Raw genomic sequence first — 21,292 nt, forward strand, 5'->3', positions numbered from 1 at the left:
AGGAAATTTGTCCTTAATTCCAGGTTGGTTCTCTCCTTGATTAGTGTCCATTTATTGTTCTTTGTCTTGCCTTCAGGTGCTTTGGAGAATACGGTAGGTTGACCCCCTTTTCTTTGTGGCAGCCCCTCAAATAATGGAATCATATCACTCCTAGTTCTTCTTTTCATTAAACTAGACATATCCAGTTCCTGCAACAGTTCTCCATCACACAGAGTTGTTGTGTGGAAAATAGGAGGAAGTTGACTTGGATATGTTCACAGCTTTGAGTAATTTGCGTAATTATTTTCTTATGAGATTTCTACCATATGCAATATAATCAGATTCCCAACTGCTTATAAATAAGATAAAACAATACATGAAACCAATAGAATAAACCCAAATCATAAGGATATCAGCCCAAACTACCAGGCTAGCAAGAGGTCAAGAAGATCAGGGAGGGACCCTAATGAGCAGCAGAGTGGTCTGCAAACTAATAACTCATAAGAGAGCAAGTTTGGGGTAGTGATTAAGGCACCAGACTAGAAAGCAGGACACTATGAGTTCAAGTCCTACCTTAGCCATGAAAGCCAGCTTGATTACTTTGGGCAAATCATTCTCTCTCAGCCTAATTTCACAGAGTAGTTGTGAGGAAAATAGGAGCAGGAAAGTAAATTGGATATGTTCACTGCCTTTGTAAAATTAACAAAGGCAGGATACAAATAAATAAACTTGTTGCTATGGCCCAACCTCATGCATTGGGACACCTTGAGGAACAGAAAGCTTGGCCACTTGTATTGCTTTCAAAGCCAATAGTTGGAAACATGTTCTTTTATGTTTCAGATAGACTATTCCTGTCCTTGGAGACTTAATCAAATATTGTTTTTCCTCCTCCCTTTTCACCATTACCAAATGCCATGTTAAGGGACAAAGATGAAACATAATAAACTTGAAACCCAGTAAACGTGTTCTCATGATCCATTTAGGATTTTTTTTAAAGGTAAAACACAGGTAAAAGATTTAAAAAGTCACACACCTTTACATTTTATTTGTTATTGGCCCACATGGAATCAACAATGCTGAAATATTTCTGTGTAAAGTAAATGATGTGATTATTGATAGAGGATAAAAGGCAAATTTGTCTTGGAGGCAGCCCAGGGATACAGCGGATTAGACAATAACAGTTGGGAAAGCAAAAATGTGCCTTTTGCCTACGGCTGAGAGAAAATGACTTGCCCAAAGTGATCCAGCTAGCTTTCATGGCTAAGGTAAGACTTGAACTCACATTCTTCTACTTTCCAGCTTGATTCCTTAGATCAAATTGGCTCTCATTACAAATTTGTTTATTTTCTTTGGCTTTAAGAGAAAAGAAAGCAAGTATAGCACATATTTAGCATCAACTAGTCTCATCTTTATAGTTTCAAATGCATTATTAAGGATACATCCATTAGAATGCAAAAATCACTTAAATTTTGCTATACATTATATGCTAGCTTCAGATCTTCTGAATCACATTTCTTAAACTTCCTTATTACTGACCATATACAGTATAAGCTTTCCGTTGCTTCATCATCTAGACCAGGTTCGTCAAACTCGCTTCATCATGGCAGCGTCACGTACATATCACAACTTTTCCCCCTTTGCTAAATCAGGCGTGGGCATGGCCAACGCCTAACACATCCAGCCCACGGGCCGTGAGTTTGACAGCCCTGATCTAGTCAAACTAGATCTAGACAATTCCTTTGACTCCTTTTAAAAACATGGCATTCCTTTCTCAAATTCTCTTTTCTATATAGAGTTATAAATCGTTAACTTTCATACAAGCAAACTTTATACATTTATGAAAATCAAAGCTGTAAACATGGCAGCAATACTTATCCATGCATTCCATTCATTTCCAATAATGCAGTTTACAAATAGAAACGCAGAATGGGGCTAGCATTACTTTTAATATAATTTGCACTGGAGTTTGGGAAACAAGTTTCTGCTGGGTTGTGGATTTGCATTTTCTTCCTCTTAATTAGCACAGGTGATAAGTAAAACAGTAAGTTAATCAAGAATTAATTGAAGAAACCAGCTGACTAAAGTTAGGACTGATTAAATGATTACCAGACTGTCCTTGCAGCACTGACAAATTACAGACAGGAAAACATTTGACCAAGACACTCACACAAGATTTTCAAAACAGAACTGTTATCCTATTTCTTGGGATAAGGGAAGGAAAGGAAAAGGAAAAAAGAGGTTTCTCTCCACATCACCTTGCTGGCTAGGCAAGCCAAAGTGGAAAAAATATTCCTTATAGCTTAGTTTTATTAAAGTGATTTAAATCAGCAGTCCCCAACTTTGTGGGGACTTGATAGCTGGCTGGTGGGAGGGGAGAGGGGAACCAGGCCGTATGAGCTGTGGGCTGGCGCACACGCATGCGCACACAACTCGATTCCTGTGAGTGGCAGACCAGCACATATATGCATGTACATGCACAACTATGCATGTACAATTTGACTCCCACGAGTGGCGGGTCAGCGAGCATGTGTATGCACACACAGCTGGCTGCAAGTTGAGCTGTGCAAGCCTGTGTGTGCACGCCAGCCAGCCACTCATGTGGCCCAGTTGCAGATTGCATGGCCTAGGGGTTGGTGACCCTGATTTAGAGGGAAGAAATGTTTAGCAGTTGCAAAGGGTCAGAATAGGCTGCAGAGCAGGGGTGAAATGCTCTCAGTTTGGACCGGATCACCCGATCCGGTAGCAATGGTGATGGGTTGTTCGGAGAACTGGTAGCAAAATTCCCTGCCCCCCCCCATATGCAGCTGAGCCACGCAATCATCAGAGGCTTTTTAAAATTATTTTTAAAAGCATTTTTTCTACAACCTCTTCAGCCAAAAAAATGTTTTTAAAATTAAAAAAAAAAAGCCTCTGAAGATCACGGCTCAGCTGGGATCGTCAGAGGCTTAGAAAAAATGCTTTTAAAAGCCTCTGACAATCCCAGCTGAGTTGCCTGATCGTCATAGGCTTTTAAAAGCATTTTTTTTACAACCTCTTCAGCCGAAGGGGTTGTAGAAAAAATGGTTTTAAAAGTACTAAAAACCTCTGACGATCAAGCAACTCAGCTGGAATCATCAGAGGCTTTTAAAAGAAAAAAATGCCTCTGACAATCAGGCAATTCAGCTGGGATCATCAGAGGCTTTTAAAAGCATTTTTTTACAACCTCTTCAGCCGAACAGATTGTAGAAAAAATGGTTTTAAAAGTAAAAAAAGAAAAATTGGCCACGCCCACCCAGTCACATTACCCTCCCCACCAAGCCACGCCCACAGAACTGGTAGTAACAAATTTTACATTTCACCACTGCTGCAGAGTGGAGAGGGATTAAAGAGTCCGCACCCCTCCTTTTCTCAACCTCCAACTTTTACTTGGAGGCTGGTGGTAAAATGAAGAAACTGAAGGATATATATTGCTTTCTTTGGGTTATCCCACAATCCTTCTCTTCCTCTCCCAGTCAGCAGCAGCAGCCACTTACTGATTACTGGAAAGGAAAGAGAAGAGAGGGGAAGGGGGAAGAGAGGGAACAGGGAAGAAGGAACCTCTGCACACTCTTCCTGGCCGTTTTCTCCCTCTCACATACTTCCCTAGCTTGTGCTGCCCCCCCCCCACCCCCCATATGCCTTCCCCAACCTGAAACCCTTTCAATTATTCTTGCAAAATTATTTTCGGTCTATGATTTGTTGTGAGCAACTTATATTCAACACCCAGAGTTCTTATGGTAAATGAGCATCTTTACAGATTTAATAAATATAAATAAATAAAATACAAGCACTTCAATATAATAAGAACTCATATAGAGAGTCAGTCTGGTGTAGTGGTTAAGGTGCTGGTCTAGAATCTACACAACTGTGAGTTCTACAGGTAGTCCTCGACTTACAACAGTTTGCTTAGTGACTTCAAAGTTACAATTACACTGAAATGAGCATCCCATGGTCATGTGATTTACAGTTGGCTGCTTGACAACTAACTCACATTTATGACGGTTGCAGTGTCCCGGGGTCATGTGATCACCTTTTGCAACCTTCTGACAAGCAAAGTCAATGGGGAAATCAGACTCATTTAACAACCATATTACTAATTTAACAACTGCAGTGATCCACTTAACAAATGTGGCAAGGGAAGTCATAAAATGGGGCAGAACTCACATAACAAATTTCTCACCTGGCAACATAAATGTTGGACTCAGTTGTGGTCATAAATTGAGGATTATCTGTAGTCCTGTTGCAGGCATGAAAGCCGGCTAATGAAGGTGGTATACAAATCAAATATATAAATAATCTAAGCTATTGACTAAACCTACTCTCCTACCCAGGGGTGAAATGTAAAATTTATTACTACCAGTTCTTGGGCGTGGCTTGGTGGGGGGGATGTGACTGGGTGGGCGTGGCCAACTTTTTTTTTTTTTTAACTTTTCAAAGCATTTTTTTGATTGCTTTGACGAGTTGATGATCAGTCAACTCAGCTGGGATCGTCAGAGAGGCTTTTTAAAAAATGCTTTGAAAAGCCTCTGACGATCCCAGCTGAGCCGCACAATCATCAGAGGCTTTTTTTTTTACTTTTAAAAGCATTTTTTCATCGGAAGAGGTTGTAGAAAAAATGCTTTTAAAAGTAAAAAAAAAGCCTCTGATGATCGTGCGGCTCAGCTGGGCATGGTGGGGGGGGGCAGGGATTTTTGCTACCAGTTCTCTGAACCACCCGCCGCCATCGCTACCGGATCGGGCAATCCGGTCCGAACCGGGAGCATTTCATCCCTTCTCCTATCCCACCCTCTCAAAATGCAGTCATTGTTTCTGCCATGTTTCCTGTGGTTGACTGTTCCCTTCTGTCTTCATGGGCCATGTCTTCAGTCCACTTCAATCCTGCTCGACATAGCATCTTCAGTTCTCTTGCTCTAGCTTTCCAAACTGCTTCTCAGCCTCTCTCAAAAGTGAAACTCCCAGTTCTTCATGCACCACGTTGACTCATTTGACAGGATTGCTCTGATATTCTTCAGATGAAACCTCATTAAACCTCTTTTCCATTTCTTTCTCATGAATAGTTTTTCTGTCATTAGAAGACAGAAACTAGCAGGGTGCTAGTTTCAAACATCATTTCCTTCTCACTCTGCCTACCACACCCAAAGAGAGGATTTTATATTCATTTTTGAGGTAACTTTCTTCCTTGTCATCAAGATTAGTTTCTTTTTCCTCCATACTTTGGCCTGTCCTATTACATAACCTTTAGCACTGACCTAGTTAAACCTAGAGTCGGGAACCACTAGCACATATGTGCGAGGGGAATCTTTACCTTAGTTAAACTATAATCTGGAGTTTACAATAAGAGCTTTTTTATCTCTTCCCCAAATCTAAGATTCAATCTTCTGCACCCTTCAGTTATCCATTTTTTTTATCTTTCTTGCCTTGAACCTCCTTTATGGCACACTTAGAGTTAAGAGTTTTATGCATTTACTAAGTTACTATTATTGAGGCTGGGCCAATTTTACACTAGGAAAAGTTAGTCAATGTTAGATAATTGAACAACAAGAAAGCTTATGTGAGATTCAGTATACTGGCCAAAGGATCTGATAATACATCCTTTCTGAACCATTCCTAATATTGATATTATTTAAGTAAATAATTGCTCTAACTTTAAACATTACAGCAAATATTCTGAAGAACTATATATATATATGTATGTGTGTGTGTGTGTGTGTGTGTGTGTGTGTATGAACCGGTTTGCTGGCCATGCATGCATGTTTTGCACCAAGCACACTCTGTGTGCATGCGCAGTGTGCACCAAATGCGCATTGCGCATTTAAAAAGCAAGCGCAGTACACGCCAAAAGGAGGCTTGGAAAGGTAAGTAGAACAGTGAGGGGGGATCAGCTGTGCTGCGTGTTTTAGCTTTGCTAGAAAGCAGGATTTCCTGCTTTCTAGCAAAGCTAAACAGCACAGCACACCTGATCGTCGGATTGTAGCTTTTTTAACTACCGGTTTGACTGAACCGGTAGACCCGTTTTTGGTTTGGGAGTGACTCCTAAAGAAAAGAAAAACAAATTTTACCAGGAAGGGCACAACCTGAGGAATGGGGCTTGCCCAGAATGGTTTTGCATATTTCCAAATCAATCATAAACTGTCTTCTGTCCTTTGATTTGTAAAGCCCTGCTATTTCCTCATTTTTAATTTTGTTATTGTTTTAATATACAAAGAGAATAAGACAACGAAGAACCAAACAAACACAAACACAACAACAAAATAGAAATCTATTTTTGTAACATAGAAAAAAATCCATATTGTTAAATTGTAACCGCACAGAAAATGATTAGTCTTTTTATTAGGCCAGTAAAGAGCTAGTTTATAGACAGAAAATGAACACATATTTTCAATTTTCAATCCAGCATAGTAATTCCACAGTTGTCCAATTTTTCCAAATTATTCTTTTTATGATATCACAAGCTCAATAATGCTAGTAATAAAGTAATATTCAGCAATGAAGTACTCAAAAGTTAAGAGCAAGAACTCATACACAGAATTACATATAACAGCTCAAATTTCAAAGTCCCAAATGGGAGTGCTTCCTATTTCAGGTTACATCAGGGCATTGTTTCAGATGTCGAACAGACACATGAAGATAAGCAAAACGAAGCTAAGCAGAGAAGCAAAGTAACACGAACTAGAGTCTCTGAAGATAAGTTTCATTTACCACAGGACACGTGGAAGAATAGTCAAGATTCAGTCCAGAGTTCAGAGAGCCCAATCAAGCTTTATTAGGCAATTTGTTAACCAATTTTTTAAAAAAAGTTCAGGTTTCCTATATAAGAAGAAAGCACAGGAACTGGATTTCAGAATAGGAAACAGTGAAACTTGGGACAGGACTATCTCTTAAATCAGATTGCAGCCAGCTGTTCTTAAAATATAGAATAATATGGTTGTAAAGAACCTTGGCGGTCTCCATGTCTTAATACAATTCTGGACAAATGGCTGTCCAACCTCTTCTTGAAAACTTCCAGTGATGGAGCATCCACAAAATCCGAAAGCAAGCCGTTCCACTGATTGCTCTCACTTTCAGGAAATTTCTCCTTAGTTCTAGTTGGATCTCTTTTTAATGTTCTTCCACCCTTTACATCTTGTCCTGTGCTCAGGTGCTTTGGAAAATAAATTAACTCTCTCTGCTCTGAGGCAGCTCCCCAAGTACTGGAAGACAATTATCATATCACCCCTAGTTCTTCTCTTTGTTAGTTTAGGCATACCTAGTTCCTTCAAACATTCATCATAGGGTTTAGCCTCCAGATCCCTTATCATGTTTGTTGCTCTTCTCTGTTTTTTTTTTTTTTAATTTGATTTATATGCCACCCTTCTCCGGAGACTCAGGGCGGCTTACAATGCGTTAATGTTGGTTTCTCTCTCTCTTTTTTTTTTTATTGTAGTGACCAGAATTGGACTCAATATTCCAAGTGTTGTCTCACCAGTAGTGGTACTATTGCTTCATTTATTCTTGAAACTATCTCCTGTTCATGCAATCTAGGACTACATTAGCCTTTTTGGCAGCTGCAGTATATTGCTGGTTCATACTTAAGTGGTGGTCTACCAGGACCCCTAGATCTCTCTCACAATGGCTACTATTGAGCCATGTACCACCTATTGTATATCTGTGCTTTTCATTTTTCTTGCCAGTTTTCTCATCACTAAATTGCATTTTGTTGGATAGGGCCCAGTGTTCAAGTCTGTCAAGGTCCTTCTAAATCTTGAGTCTATCATCTAAAGTGCTAGCTATTCCCTCCAGCTTTTTGTCACCTGCAAATTTGATGAGTTCCCCTTCTATCCCTTCATCTGGATCATTTATCAAGATGTTGAAAAATACTGGGCTTAAGACAGAATCTTGAGGTATCCCACTGCATGCTTCCCTCCATGTAAATGTAGTTCCACTGAGGACTACCCACTATGTGTGGTTGGTTAGCCAGTTGTGAATCCCACATTGTTCTATTTACCAAGACATTAGGCTGTGGTCTACTCTGTCAATGCTTTACTGAAATGTAAGTAACCTATGTTACTAACACTGAGTGAGTTTCCTTCAATCCTTAGTGAAAGATGTTTTAAATACAAGTCTAATGACATTTTTTCCCAAATCAACGGGAAAAAGAGCATTAGCAAAAGTTACAAGTGGACTAAGGATCCAGATAAATTTGAAATAAGATTTTGGAATTAATTATAAAAACTCTTCCCATGGGAAAATGTTTTTTTAATTCTATTTTTTAAATTTTGACTTAATTGGATGATACTAATACAGAATGAATTAAAATATTTTAACTGGGTATATTGAAATATATTTTTGAACAATGGACTTAGAAGTTAATTTTAAGAGTGTCTGTTTCTATAAATAATGTTTTAAAGATGTTATGAAAGAGAAATAAGTTTTACCTGACAAGATTGAGACAAATCTTAAAGTGATTTAAAATGACAGGTTACAAGAATGATATGGAAAAATATGCTATGCTGGATAACAAAGGAAATGGCCGATGTGTTAATAATTTAAAGGAATATAAAATAACAAGTCAAGAGTGTGAACTGGATAATTTTCCTAAATTGGATTTAGAAAAAAAATTTTTTTTTAAAGTTTGAAGAATTTTATGAAAAGGGACAGAGAAAAAATGACAATGTTTTCTAGGACATTATTTGAAGGGTCTAAAAATCAAGATTAACCATAAAAGGAAGGAATATAAAGATGGTTCAATTGATCAAAGTTAAAATAGATATCTTGTTATCTTTGTAACTCTTAATGCACTTTTGCTGATCTGGACTGAATATTAAGCCTAAAAGGTTTAGGGATAAGAGATGCGATATGAGAAGAATAAATCACTTGCATTTTAGAGAAAATGAAAGGTTTATAATTGTTTTGATGAGGACAGTCACTGTTTAATATATTTATTATTTTCTTACTTTCTTTTCTCTTTCTCTTTTTCCTTCCCCCCCTGAACCTTCTACTCTTTTTTCAGTTTGTATTATTTTTTACTTTTAAATATAATCTTTAATAAAATTATTACAGGAAAACTACCCCCACTCAATTTTTGGAGAAATGCAAATAATAGAACATCATATGACTTTTATCCAAATACTGACTTCACAAGTGGGGAAAAAGTTAAGTTCATTTTTAAACATGAAGTGAACAAATTACTTTCCTATAAGATGAATATTCTAAAAGGTTCATTTACTTTGCAATGTTTATAGAAGAACAAAAGAATGTTCTATAAGTTCATTAGGAATGTTTACAATGAATAAAGATCAGAACAAGGAACTTCAGTTCTTATTAAACTGCTGATATGTAACTAAGAGAATACAAAAAAATAATCAATAGCTGAATCACTCTGTCAGAACAAAGTCCCACTATAAAATATTCAGGAGTGGACTGCATGTATAAATATGTGCAGATGTAATACTTCTGTGTCATCCTTTCAGTCAACGAGGGTGAGGGAAGTAGTGCCAGCAAAGATGGCACTCAGTCAGGACATTTTGGTGGTAATGATGCTAATATATGGAGTAACAGGCACCATGATCTACCTCAACAATAGTGGCTTTGAAGACATTGTTATTGCTATTAATCCAATGATACCTGAAGATACCAACATTATTACCAACATAAAGGTATGATAATTAGACATTTCTGAATATATTAACTTTATAATACATTAAAAATTCTGCTAGATATATAGTGCTAAAATCTATTTGCCTTTTGTAAATAATGAGGTAAATTGCAAGATGTGTGTATGTGTTATGGTGGACTTCCTGTGTCAAGGGACTAGGCAATTCAAGACCAATTTGATGATAAGAAGAGACATTTTTTGACAGGCAGCAGACTGAATAGGCACAAATCTCAACTAATAAACAAGTTTTCTAGCTAAAATATATTTGTTTAAATTGTAGCTATAGCTGTATTTTTATCTCTCTCTAGTGATCATGCAAATTGACTTTGTCTAATATTTTATTTAATTGTATCCTGCCGTTATTATTTTTACACATAGCTCAAGGCAACGAACATATTCAACACACCTTCCTTCTCCTATTTTCCCCATAACCCCACATCTGTAAGGTGTGTTGGGCTGAGAAAGAGTGACTGTCCCAATTGGTCATCCAGCTGATTTAATGTCTAAGGCCAAAGAACTCACAGTCTCCTGCTCTCCAGCTTGGAGCCTTTTGTCCTTTTCGTAATGCTTTCCTCTATTTGGTGATGTGTAAGTGTATCCCCTGCTTTTACTATAAAGTTCCACCATTCATGTTTATGAAACTCCAAAGAAATTCATAAATGTTTCAACCAACTTAATTGCTCAACCCCAAAATGCTGCGCTTTATCATATGAAATTTGTGTCCCATTTTAAAAGTGTTCCATGCTCAGATGAGGCTAATTGTTAACTATTACTCACCCTCCTTTTACCTCTTTGAAGGAGAGATGAAGCAATCCTCCTTCATATCATATAACTGCAATAATTTGATCTCTGGCGCAATATATCATATTAGTGTTGGCCTTTCCCAGCCTGATGTTTTTGAAGTTGAACTACAAGTCCTACCATTTTTAATCAATATGGCCAATGAACCTGTTCACTGAGATTATGGGAACCAAAATTCACTCCATCAGAAAGATACAAAAACTGAGGAAAATGCATACAAATAAGGTGAAAGAAAAGTATTTTTGATATATTAGACAAGAATGTGAGCTTTAGCAAGATGATTTTACAGTTTAGGAATGCATAATTATTTCATAGCTTTATTTTTAATGGAATTTATTCACATTTAAAGGTAAAACATAATTGGTTTTAATAATTTCTCAACATACAGTAGCAGATAAGGCTATTTCCTGAATGTCAAGATTTTATTAAGTGTTCAAGAAAAAAATGAATATAGAAAGGACAGAAAAAGATGTCAGAACATAATTTGTGATTTTCAGATTCTGGGAAGTTGAGGTATAGGCAGAATCATCTGATCTTTCAGAGTTTTTGAGACTGGATGTGAAACCCTAAAATAAATATCAGATCACACAAGAGTGCTAAGTGGAACGAAATAAATGCAATATACAGAACCAGGAGTGGGATGCTAAGAGTTCGCAGGGATTCAGGAAAACCTCGAGCTAAGATTCTGTGCAGTTCGGAGAACCCCCAAATCCCATTCTTGGCTGGCCCCACCCGACCCCACCCACCCCACCTCACCCCACCCGCCCCACCCCTCCCAGGAGTCCCCACATGGCCTGTTTTGGATGCAGGTAAGTGCAGGGCACATGCGGAGGCTCGGGGAGGGCAAAAAATGGGCTTACCAGAACTTTGGGAAGGCCGGAGATGGGCCTGTTTCCAGCCTCCAGAGGGTCTCCAGAGCCTGGGGAGGCCATTTTCGCCCTCCCTGAGGCTCAAGGAAAGCCTCCGGAGCCCAGGGAGGGCAAAATCCCCCCCCCGGCCGTGGTGCAGGAGGCCAACTAGGCCACACCCACCATGGCCATGCCTACCCAGCAACTGGGCAGAGAACCCCTTGCTAAAAAATTTTAACCTCATCCCTGTACAAACCCTAGGCAGTAACTATTGAAAGCTCCACAACAAAGTAAATATATTTATATTTTGTGTTCCTATTAGGATATGGTTAAAGAAGCATCTAATTATCTCATCAAAGCTACAGAACAAAGATTTTACTTTAAGTCTGTAAAAATTATAATTCCATTGACATGGACACCCAAACCAGAGTATAAAAGAGTAATAAGAGAATCCTACGAAAAAGTAAGTGAGAATATTCTTCAAAAATGTGATATTTTAAGAGACAGAAACTATAATATAGATTTTGTCCTTATAACTCTGTTGCCTTCTCCAATTGCAGTTGCTTTGAAAGGGTATTTGCCTTTTAAGAATCCTACCAAGGGAGTCTGAAAGATCTAGATAGTTTAATCTTCAGAAAAAATAATTGAGATAGAATATAGGTTACTTTATAAATACCAAAAAGGTGACCGATTTAGAAAATAAAGGGCTTTTCACTCACTCTCTTTCTCATTCCAGACGTCTGGATAGAGAATAATAGATTTAAGTTATACAAAGACAGATTCTGACTAATTATTACAAAAAAAAATGTAATAACAGTTTAACTATGCTGATTTTATTAAGATTCTTGCACTGAGTAAGTGGTTAATAGCCTAAAAAGGCCCTTCCAAATGTACGATTTTAAGATACTATAACTGTGACATTCACAGGGGTTCAGGGGTGGGTTCTACTTATCTTTACCACCAGTTCGCTACGGGAGCACACACGCGCTCTCGCTTCACTCACGCACCTTGCTTCTGCACATGTGCAGATCGCTGATGATGACATCCAGGGCAGTGGGCAGGGCCTCCCACCGGTTTTACTATTGGTTCTTGCAAACCAGTCCGAACCGGGGGCAACCCACCAGGGGTAATGAATCTAAACTCTATATTTACAGAAAATTCGCAATTGAATCAATGTCAGCCTACAAGGTGGCCCATACTAAGAAACAATGCTAGGGTCAGGACTAGTTTTATTCTAACACCTACAGTAACAGAATCTTGCAAGTCTGAATGCGCTTCCCTCTACCCTCACTTTATCTTCGTGTGAACTAGGGAGAGGTATGTCTGATACATTTTTTTCAAGTTATTTTCTTTGGCTTGGCCTGGGCTCAAGTCTCACTTATCCAACTGTTGCCTTGACAGAAGCTCTTCTCCCTCCGGCCTTCCTCTATGCCAGGCCCTGTGTCCAACCGACAGCCCCACGAATCATGTGCAGCCCAGGAAAGCTAGTAATACAGTCCCACAAGACAGGGGTGAAATCCAGCAGGTTCTGACAGGTTCTGGAGAACCAGTAGCGGAAATTTTGAGTAGTTTGGAGAACCGGCAAATACCACCTCTGGCTGGCCCCAGAATGGGGTGGGAATGGAGATTTTGCAATATCCTTCCCCTGCCACGCCCACCAAGCCACACCACGCCCACAGAACTGGTAGTAAAAAAATTTGGATTTCACCACTGCACAATACCCCCTCCCCAAATAAAGGAAGTTTATTGTTATTTATATACTTTAAGTACATTAGCTATATTTTATGTGCAGCCCAAGACAATTCCTCTTCACTCAATGTGGCCCAGGCAAATCAAAGTTTGGACATACACATCCTATGACCTTTGCAGTCAAACAATGACAGCAAAGTTATTAACTTCAAGTGCCTGCTTGTGAGCATTATGCTCATTGCTGGGAACAAATAATTCCTGACCTTTCTACACTAAACTTAATTTAATGGACTATTGGGGGAAGATATAAGATATATCCATTATTCCCAAAGATATGCTAAATCCAAAAGTGCTTCCTTGGGTCTATTTATATCACTTATATAACAATATAATTAAGGCAATGATGTAATTTTCACCGTTTATATACTGACAACATTATAGAAACCAATACAGATAATATAATTTGTTTTACTTCTATAATGACATTATTAAGGTGAAATTAACATACATTTATCTGATTTATCTGAACCATTTGGGCTGTAACAGATTTGCCTATTATTTTCAGAAGGGAATGATATCTAGATGAAAATTTTACTCAATCTTTTCAAGTCTGCTAAGTAATAGTCCACTAAATTAATGTTTTACGGTAATTGGTTTCTTGTGATGTGAAGGGTCTTTCCTACAGTCTAACAAAATGACTTGGTATTACAAAGATGTTGCTGATATTGCTGAAGAATAACTGTTCTCATCCCTAAATATTTCCCCTGCTAATTGTGGCTGCAAGGAATTATGGGGGACAATAGTTCCCCATCTCTTCTATTTATTTAAATGAATTATTGATATACTTAATGTGAGTAAATCATATGAATATCATCCAAACCTTTAATTATTATGGTGATCCAAGTTTCAGATGCAGTGGGAGTTAAGTTTGACTGCTTCTATACCTATGTGTAATATCTTGTCAATTGAGTATTAAAAAAAGATGTATTTATTATAGGCAATTTCAAGGCTAAAGAATACTGAATAGTGTAATGAAATAAATAAATAAAATATAAAATGAATTTCTAAGAGGCGGTTTAAAACCAGGGATAATTTTGTATTAGCAAACAATTAGCTACTTTTTCTTCGCTGATCTTTAAAATATGCCCATTATTATTTTTATTTTAGGCCGACATCATAGTAGCTGATCCTCACTTGAAGTCTGGAGATGATCCTTACACTCTGCAGTTTGGAGGGTGTGGGATACCAGGAAGATACATTCATTTCACGCCAACATTTCTGACAAATGACAAATTGCATGATATTTATGGATCTCGAGGTAATATAATTAATTGTGGGTTGTTGTTTTTTTCATTCTCACTAATGAAACCTTCAATAGGCAGGGACTGAACAATAACCAACAAAATAAGAAAGTTCATGAAAAAATAAATGTCTAATCTCCCTTGGTTGCTTCTTTTAAAAAAAGAATAAAAAATTCTTTTTTTAAATTCAGGCAAAAGTTTAACAAAGCTCACATTTTAGAATGAACAATACAGTCCCCAGCCTGAAGCTATCATACCCTGGGTCTATTCAGAGGATGGCCAGATTCAAAAGAAGGCTGGGTGTCTGCATGTTTAGTGATAGGATAGAAAAGGCATTTTCAATTTTGTGCAGCAAGTCATCTATGCTATACTTAATGAATTTGGAATTGCATCAGAGGTGGGTTTCAGCAGGTTCTGACCAGTTCTGGAGAACCGGTAGCGGAAATTTTGAGTAGTTCGGAGAACCAGTAAATACCACCTCTGACTGACCCCGCCCCCATCTATTCTCTGCCTCCCAAGTCCCAGCTGATCGAGAGGAAATAGGGAAGGAATGGAGATTTTACAGCATCCTTCCCCTGCCATGCCCACCAAGCCATGCCAAGCCATGCCACACCCACTAAGCCACGCCCACCACTGGGTGTGAACCAGTAGCAAAAATTTTTGAAACCTACCACTGGGTTGCACATAGACTTAAATGCAGCTTCCCTTCCAAAAACTTTCTTAGTGGGATCACCATTAAATTCCCCCCAATAATGACAGTTCCAACAGCATTTAAACACACATACACACATAATACCAAATTTTTACTGACTATTGTAAACTTAAATTATTGTGTTACAATTCAGTTGTTTTACTTTTTTCTTACAGGTAGAGTCTTTGTTCATGAGTGGGCTCATCTCAGATGGGGTGTCTTTGATGAATATAATTATGAAGCTCCTTTTTATGTTACTAAGGAAGAGAAAGTTGAGGCAACAAGGTATCTTCCTAACAGGCTACAGGGACTAGACTTTAGTACTTCATCAATTTTCTATCTACTTGCCTCTTGATCAAGGATCCAATTATTATCCAAATAATAATTATTGTCACTCTCTTGGTTTGTTAATTGTATATCCCTTTCAATTATTAAGCTATTAAGACAATGGGTTTTTTTTTTGTATATCCAATGTGACATCTTTTTCCATATCATGGGAAATTTTGTTTATGATTAATTCAAAAAAACTTATTTCAAAATTATATGGCTCTTAGTTCATTTGTTTTGCTGTTTCTTCAAAAACACTTTTTTTTAGTTCTTAAACTTGTAGTTTAAAGATTTTCTGTCACTAGGGATTGAAGGAAATTTACCTGGTGCTGTAAAACAAGTGAATCCCAAAGTTCCTAATAGCTGAAATGCAGTTAACAAGTAATTTCCAAAATTATTTAGATTAAATAGATTGGATTGATTAAAGAAGGAAGGATGCAAACTTAATCTCCTTTCAAAGGAGTCCACTGTGATTTGAGCAAGATGGTTAAACCATCTCTCAGAACTTCTCCCAGAACTCCTCCAAGGACCCTCATCTTGGAAAGACCAGATGTCTGAACCGTTGGTCAGTGATCTCTTGTCTGTAGAAGAATTTTCAAAGAGTTGGTCTATTCACGGATCTTCATTTTGCCATGGTGGCCAGCTCTGCTTTTCTTGAAGCCATCTTCAGTTTCCCATTTCTTCCCTAGAAGTCTCTAGAAGTCCCTCCAATATCAATGTTCAAAATTGTCAATACTCTTTTTCAAAGTTCAAGCTTGCAGAATATAAACACCTACTGATTTGGATGGGAGACTGAGATCACTCAAGCTTTAGGCTAAGCTGGGAAGTTGAAAAATATCCTGGAACAAGGCAACAGGAAACCACTTGAGTACTCTTGCAAAGAAAATGAAATGAATGTACCCTGAAAGTTATCAGAGGTCAAGATCAGTAGTGGGTTTCAATTTAGTTTGCTGCCGGTTCACTTGTGCATGCGCAGAAGCATCCGGATGGGTGAGCCTCCCACCGCCGCCACTACCAGTTCGCCCGATCCGATGTGAACCAGTAGCACTCCACAACTGGTCAAGCTCAACTTGAAACAAAATTTCTCTTTTTATATTGATGTCATAATTTTTCAATGTAAATTATGTATATTTTTATTATATCATTTAGATGTTCAGCTAGTGTCACCGGTATTTACATATTTCCAACTGGACCAGGACAACACAGAGACTGCAAATTCCTGCATGACATTCAGATGTATGAACCAGGATGTCAATTTGTAGCTGATAAATCCCAAAGCACTCCAGTGTCTATAATGTATATGCAAAGTCTACCTTCTGTAAGTATAACTAATGCAAAGCATTTAAGTCGATCCGATATTTGTCCTCCTGATGAATTCTTATTTTTATATTTTTAGGTTACTATGTTCTGTAATGAAAGCAATCATAATATTGAAGCACCAAATCTGCAAAACAAATTCTGCAACTATAAGAGTACGTGGGAAGTAATTATGAATTCCCCTGACTTCGCCTCTTCGTCTATAATAAATACTCCTCCACCTGAACCCACTTTCACCTTGATGCAAACACGTGACAGAATTGTCTGTTTAGTGCTTGATGTCTCTGGAAGCATGGGAGGTGTAAGTATAGCATTAGAAAATTCTTTTAACAAAAAATTTCAAAATGATTTTTTTATAGGAATGCTGAGTTAGCTGTTAATTAATTACTGATATTTAACCACTTCTAATTAATATGCACTTTTCATAAACATTAGCATTTATGAAACTGTATAGTAAATTATAGTTGCTTCATTGTTGTGAAAAAGGGGAAAGTTATCCAAGAGGATAGATATGATCCAAGATATTATACAGGCCTTAGAAGCAGGGTTTTGTAAGACAGTTGGAGAGCAGGGAAGATGTCCATGCTGTATCCACACATCTGATTTGTCATGCCCTCTTCCTGCCCTGAACTGCTACCCTAAAAGCCCCACAGCACTCACTCAGTGTCCAGTTGGAAAGGGTTTGTGGTGTGCTGCTGTCCATAAAGCAGTATGGAACATGGAACTTTGCAACATTTCAATGATTGGTCATTGGTCATCCCCAAGTGAAAGCTCATCTTCACCAACATCATCCACTGTTTGAAAATCCTCCTCCAACTGGCATGTGCAATTCTCTGGGATTACTCCATCACTGCATTTTCTTTTTTTTTTCTTCTTTCTTATTGTACCATTGTCCAACAATACTTTAAAAGGTAACTCTGGGTCAGCCTTTGACCACTCGATCATTCAGGCAGCAACAGGTTACGTTTTTTAATCTTTTGGCACCATCAGTGCATTTTTTGCTGCTGGATAAGGATTTTTGAAGAGTTGGAGTTTAAGAAAAACATTTAGGTATGGGGAATCGGTGTGGAAGCTGGAAACTACCTTAAGAAGATTATTTGAGGAAAGGAAGTGAAGAGCCAGGCTTCCCTAGGAACAGCAATTACTGAAAAGGGAATTCCCTGTGATATAGGTCAGAGATGTACAGGCAGTCCTCGACTTATGACTAAAATTGAGCCCAAAATCTCTGTTGTTAAGTGAGACATTTGTTGAGTTTTGCCCCATTTTACAATCGTTCTTGCCACTTTCTTGTTAAATGAATCACTGCCAATAGAAAAGTTAGTAACCCAATTGTTAAGTGAATCTGGCTTCCCCATTGACTTTGCTTGTCAGAAGGTCGCAAAAGGGGATCACATGATCAAGGGGCTGCTGCAAAGGTTGTAACTCTGAAAAACGGTCATAAGTCCCATTTTTCAGTGTCGTCGTAACTTTGAACAGTCACTGAATTAAATGTTGTAAGTCGAGAACTACCTATACAAAGGCCAAGTCCTCTCCGCTTTAAGCCAGGAAAGCAATACTCAATTTCAGAGTTTCATACTTTCTCCTCCAGCTAATCATCAGTTGACCAATTCATTTTAAAATAGAAAAAAAAAACACAGCGAGCTAGAGAAGGCAGTCTCTCGTAAATAGCATAAATGTTTAGTTATAGATTTTGAACAAGCTGTTGGAACTTTGAGATCAGGGTTGGATAAAGGCCAGCTGTTTCTGCTTTTAAATTAATTTGGCCAAAAGAAAGGCATTTGAAATTATTGTTCAGGCGGTATTGACAATTGACAACTTTGTCCTTCTTCCTCATCTTCCATCCCTTTTCCTTTCTATGCAGTATGACCGCATTACTAATCTCCAGGAAGCTGCAAAAGTGTTCCTCCTACAAATTATTGAAATTGGTTCCTGGGTTGGAATTGTAACGTTTCAAAGTTCTGCCACCATTCAATCTCCCTTGAAACAGATTGACAGTGACAACGTTCGGCAGAATCTTGTGAATTTTTTGCCTACCACAGCTGGTGGAGGGACTAATATTTGTGCTGGAGTGCGCGAAGGATTTAAGGTGAAAGAAAACATACTCCCATTACTTTTATTTCTTTTTCCCCCCCTAGACATATGTTGTATAGTGAGTTCATACAGGTGTTTTAAGAGAAACACGAAGCAATTATATCATCCAATCATTGCAATTTTTTTTTTCAGCCTGATAAAGCTGGGTTGGCAGTATTCACAGGTACCACAGCTTTGATAGATGCCTACTGAAATTAACATATGCACATAGACACATTTTAAAATGACAAATCTCATTATCACAGTGTTCTTTTATGGCGATCTGATGACATTTTGATCATTTTTTAAAACTTAAATTGCATTTATTAAATTTATTTTGGGGGAGTATCCTGGGCAGCATCCAATGGAATTCATGCCCAAATAAGATCCATCATCTCCTATCAGTGTGGAAAATGAGGGGCAAAAGGATGCCGTTCTATCCAGTGGGAGCTTCTCTTCCTAATTATTAAAAACAACAATTAGAAAGTAGGATTCCCATATTAATTTTTGAGAGAGAGAGACTGGCATTGAAATTCTTGTTGACTGGATTAGCCTGCAGGCTAGTTTCTGACACATGATTCACTTTGAAGCACTTCTTACAGTGAAGTTTCAAAAGCTGAAAATATCAGAATGGCATTTAATAACAGCTCTGTGTACTCTTTTCATATTTAGTGGCATACTACAAGTAGTCCTCAACTTATGACCACATTTCTGTTGTAAGAAAGACAGTTGTTAAGTATGTCATGCCCAATATTGTGACATGTTTGCCATAATTTTAAGCAAATCACTGAAGTTAAGTGAATTATGAGGTTGTTAAGTGAATTTGGTTTCTCCAATTGACTTTGATTGTCAGAAGCCAGCTGCAAAGACCTCAAATGGTGATCAGATGACCCTTGGATGCTGCAATTTGTCACAATTATATGCTGGTGGCCAAGTGCCTAAATTTTGATCACTTGACCGTGGGGATGCTATGATGGTTATAAGTGTGAGGACCAGATATACAGTAAACAAGTTTTTTCGGTGCTGTTGTAACTTCAAACAGTAACTAAAAATGGTTGTAAGTTGAGGGCTACCTGTAGAAAGAACTTTTTCCTATAGAGAGAAGAGGTACATGCCTCCAAACGCAGATCTTATAAACAATATCCCACAAGGCACTCTGCGAGGAATGGAAGATGAAATGTGAAGCCATCTCAACCTTAGAGTTGACAAATTCTTTTCTTTAGCTTGAGTTGACCTCATTAATCATGACATAAAATGTATGCAGTATGTTCGAATAGCAGCCCCCAACCTTTTGGGCATCAGGGACTGTTCTGTGGAATGAGGTTTTTCTGCACGTGGGAGGGGGCATTGTTTTATGTGCTGCCTGCATCCTGCGGATGGGGCTTCACTTGTTTGCATGGCCCGGTTTATGGCAGCACTACTTTATGGCAGTTAGAGAAATGTGCTGTCATTTTTATTACAAATTATTTATATAATTATTCTATGAATTTTATCCAACTTCTTCATTTTAAAGAGCATTCTGTGAGTTTCATACTGCATTCCCTGTTCTACTAATATTTTATTTTATTTATTTTTTAATACAGGTGATTAGAGCAAGAGATGGAAGTACCGAAGGGAGTGAAATTGTGCTCTTGACAGATGGAGAAGACTCAGGAATGCGATCTTGCTTTAATGAAGTTAAAAGTAGTGGAGCAATAATTCACACCATTGCTTTGGGGCCAAGTGCTGCAAAAGAGCTAGAAATGCTGTCAAACATGACAGGTAAAGACTATATACTTTGAACGGCTTCCAGTGTTACGCAGTAACAAATGGTGATTCAGAAAATGTGATATTATCCTCATAGTCACCATATGTCATGTATTCTACCTTCAGGTATTCTAAAATGATATTACAATAATATCCAAAGTACACAGTGCTAATACCCAAACTGTATTAGTTCTGCTTCCTTGTCCCATTCTCATTGTTCTCCTTGTGTTTTAGATAATTTCTAAAATATGTTGTCCTGACTACATGTACAACACAACAGGCTTCTCACTTGATTTTTGAAGAAAGCAGTGAAGAAAGGAATAAGGACCTAGGCCTTTCTAAACACAATCACCTCAATTTTTAATAAATAATTTATTTGTATAGCACAGGGAAAATCAAGCTTGTCCGAAAACAGACTTCTGCCTCCCAATTATCAATGCAAAAAATCATCCCAAATATTCTGAGATCACCGAACTTTGCACAAACTCAGTAATCTTACTCTTCAGTCTTGTTGACAACATCATCTAATTCCTTCTTCTTCATTTAAATGAAAGGAGAGTTCTGCACCTCCAGAGAAGAAATGGTAAATTGACAAAAATTGCAGTAGAATGAAGAGCCAGGTAGTAAGCCAGCTCTTCATAATTTCTCTCCAGACAAGGAGTGGACTTGAGATCACCCACAAGTGCTCCAGACAATTGCTCCTTACAATGAGACTGCAAAACTGTAGATTTAGAGTTCTGGGAGACAAGGGAATAGTCAACTTACTCAAACCATGATTGGCGCCTTCTAAAGGACACTCAGTTCACATACTTTCTTTTTGGAAATTGCTTGTTGACTGCTCTTCTGCTATTGGGAACCTTTGGATTGATAG

General features: G+C 38.0%; 1 protein-coding gene across 1 annotated transcript in view; it reads left to right on the forward strand.

Moving 5' to 3' along the window:
- The first annotated feature begins 1,177 nt into the window (after nucleotides 1-1,177).
- LOC117677154 (calcium-activated chloride channel regulator 1) overlaps nucleotides 1,178-21,292 on the forward strand; it is a 32,524-nt gene continuing 12,409 nt past the window's right edge. Inside the window, exons 1-9 of the mRNA XM_034437144.3 lie at nucleotides 1,178-1,244; nucleotides 9,447-9,632; nucleotides 11,603-11,743; nucleotides 14,137-14,287; nucleotides 15,138-15,246; nucleotides 16,438-16,606; nucleotides 16,685-16,906; nucleotides 18,467-18,691; nucleotides 20,259-20,436. Of these exons, the coding sequence (XP_034293035.3) occupies nucleotides 1,236-1,244; nucleotides 9,447-9,632; nucleotides 11,603-11,743; nucleotides 14,137-14,287; nucleotides 15,138-15,246; nucleotides 16,438-16,606; nucleotides 16,685-16,906; nucleotides 18,467-18,691; nucleotides 20,259-20,436 (1,390 nt within the window). The 5' untranslated portion in view covers nucleotides 1,178-1,235. The remainder of the gene's footprint in view (nucleotides 1,245-9,446; nucleotides 9,633-11,602; nucleotides 11,744-14,136; nucleotides 14,288-15,137; nucleotides 15,247-16,437; nucleotides 16,607-16,684; nucleotides 16,907-18,466; nucleotides 18,692-20,258; nucleotides 20,437-21,292) is intronic.

The sequence above is a fragment of the Pantherophis guttatus genome, chromosome 3 (genome assembly GCF_059756535.1).
Source record: "Pantherophis guttatus breed Tessera chromosome 3, ASM5975653v1, whole genome shotgun sequence".
In the NCBI taxonomy this organism is placed as follows: domain Eukaryota; kingdom Metazoa; phylum Chordata; class Lepidosauria; order Squamata; family Colubridae; genus Pantherophis; species Pantherophis guttatus.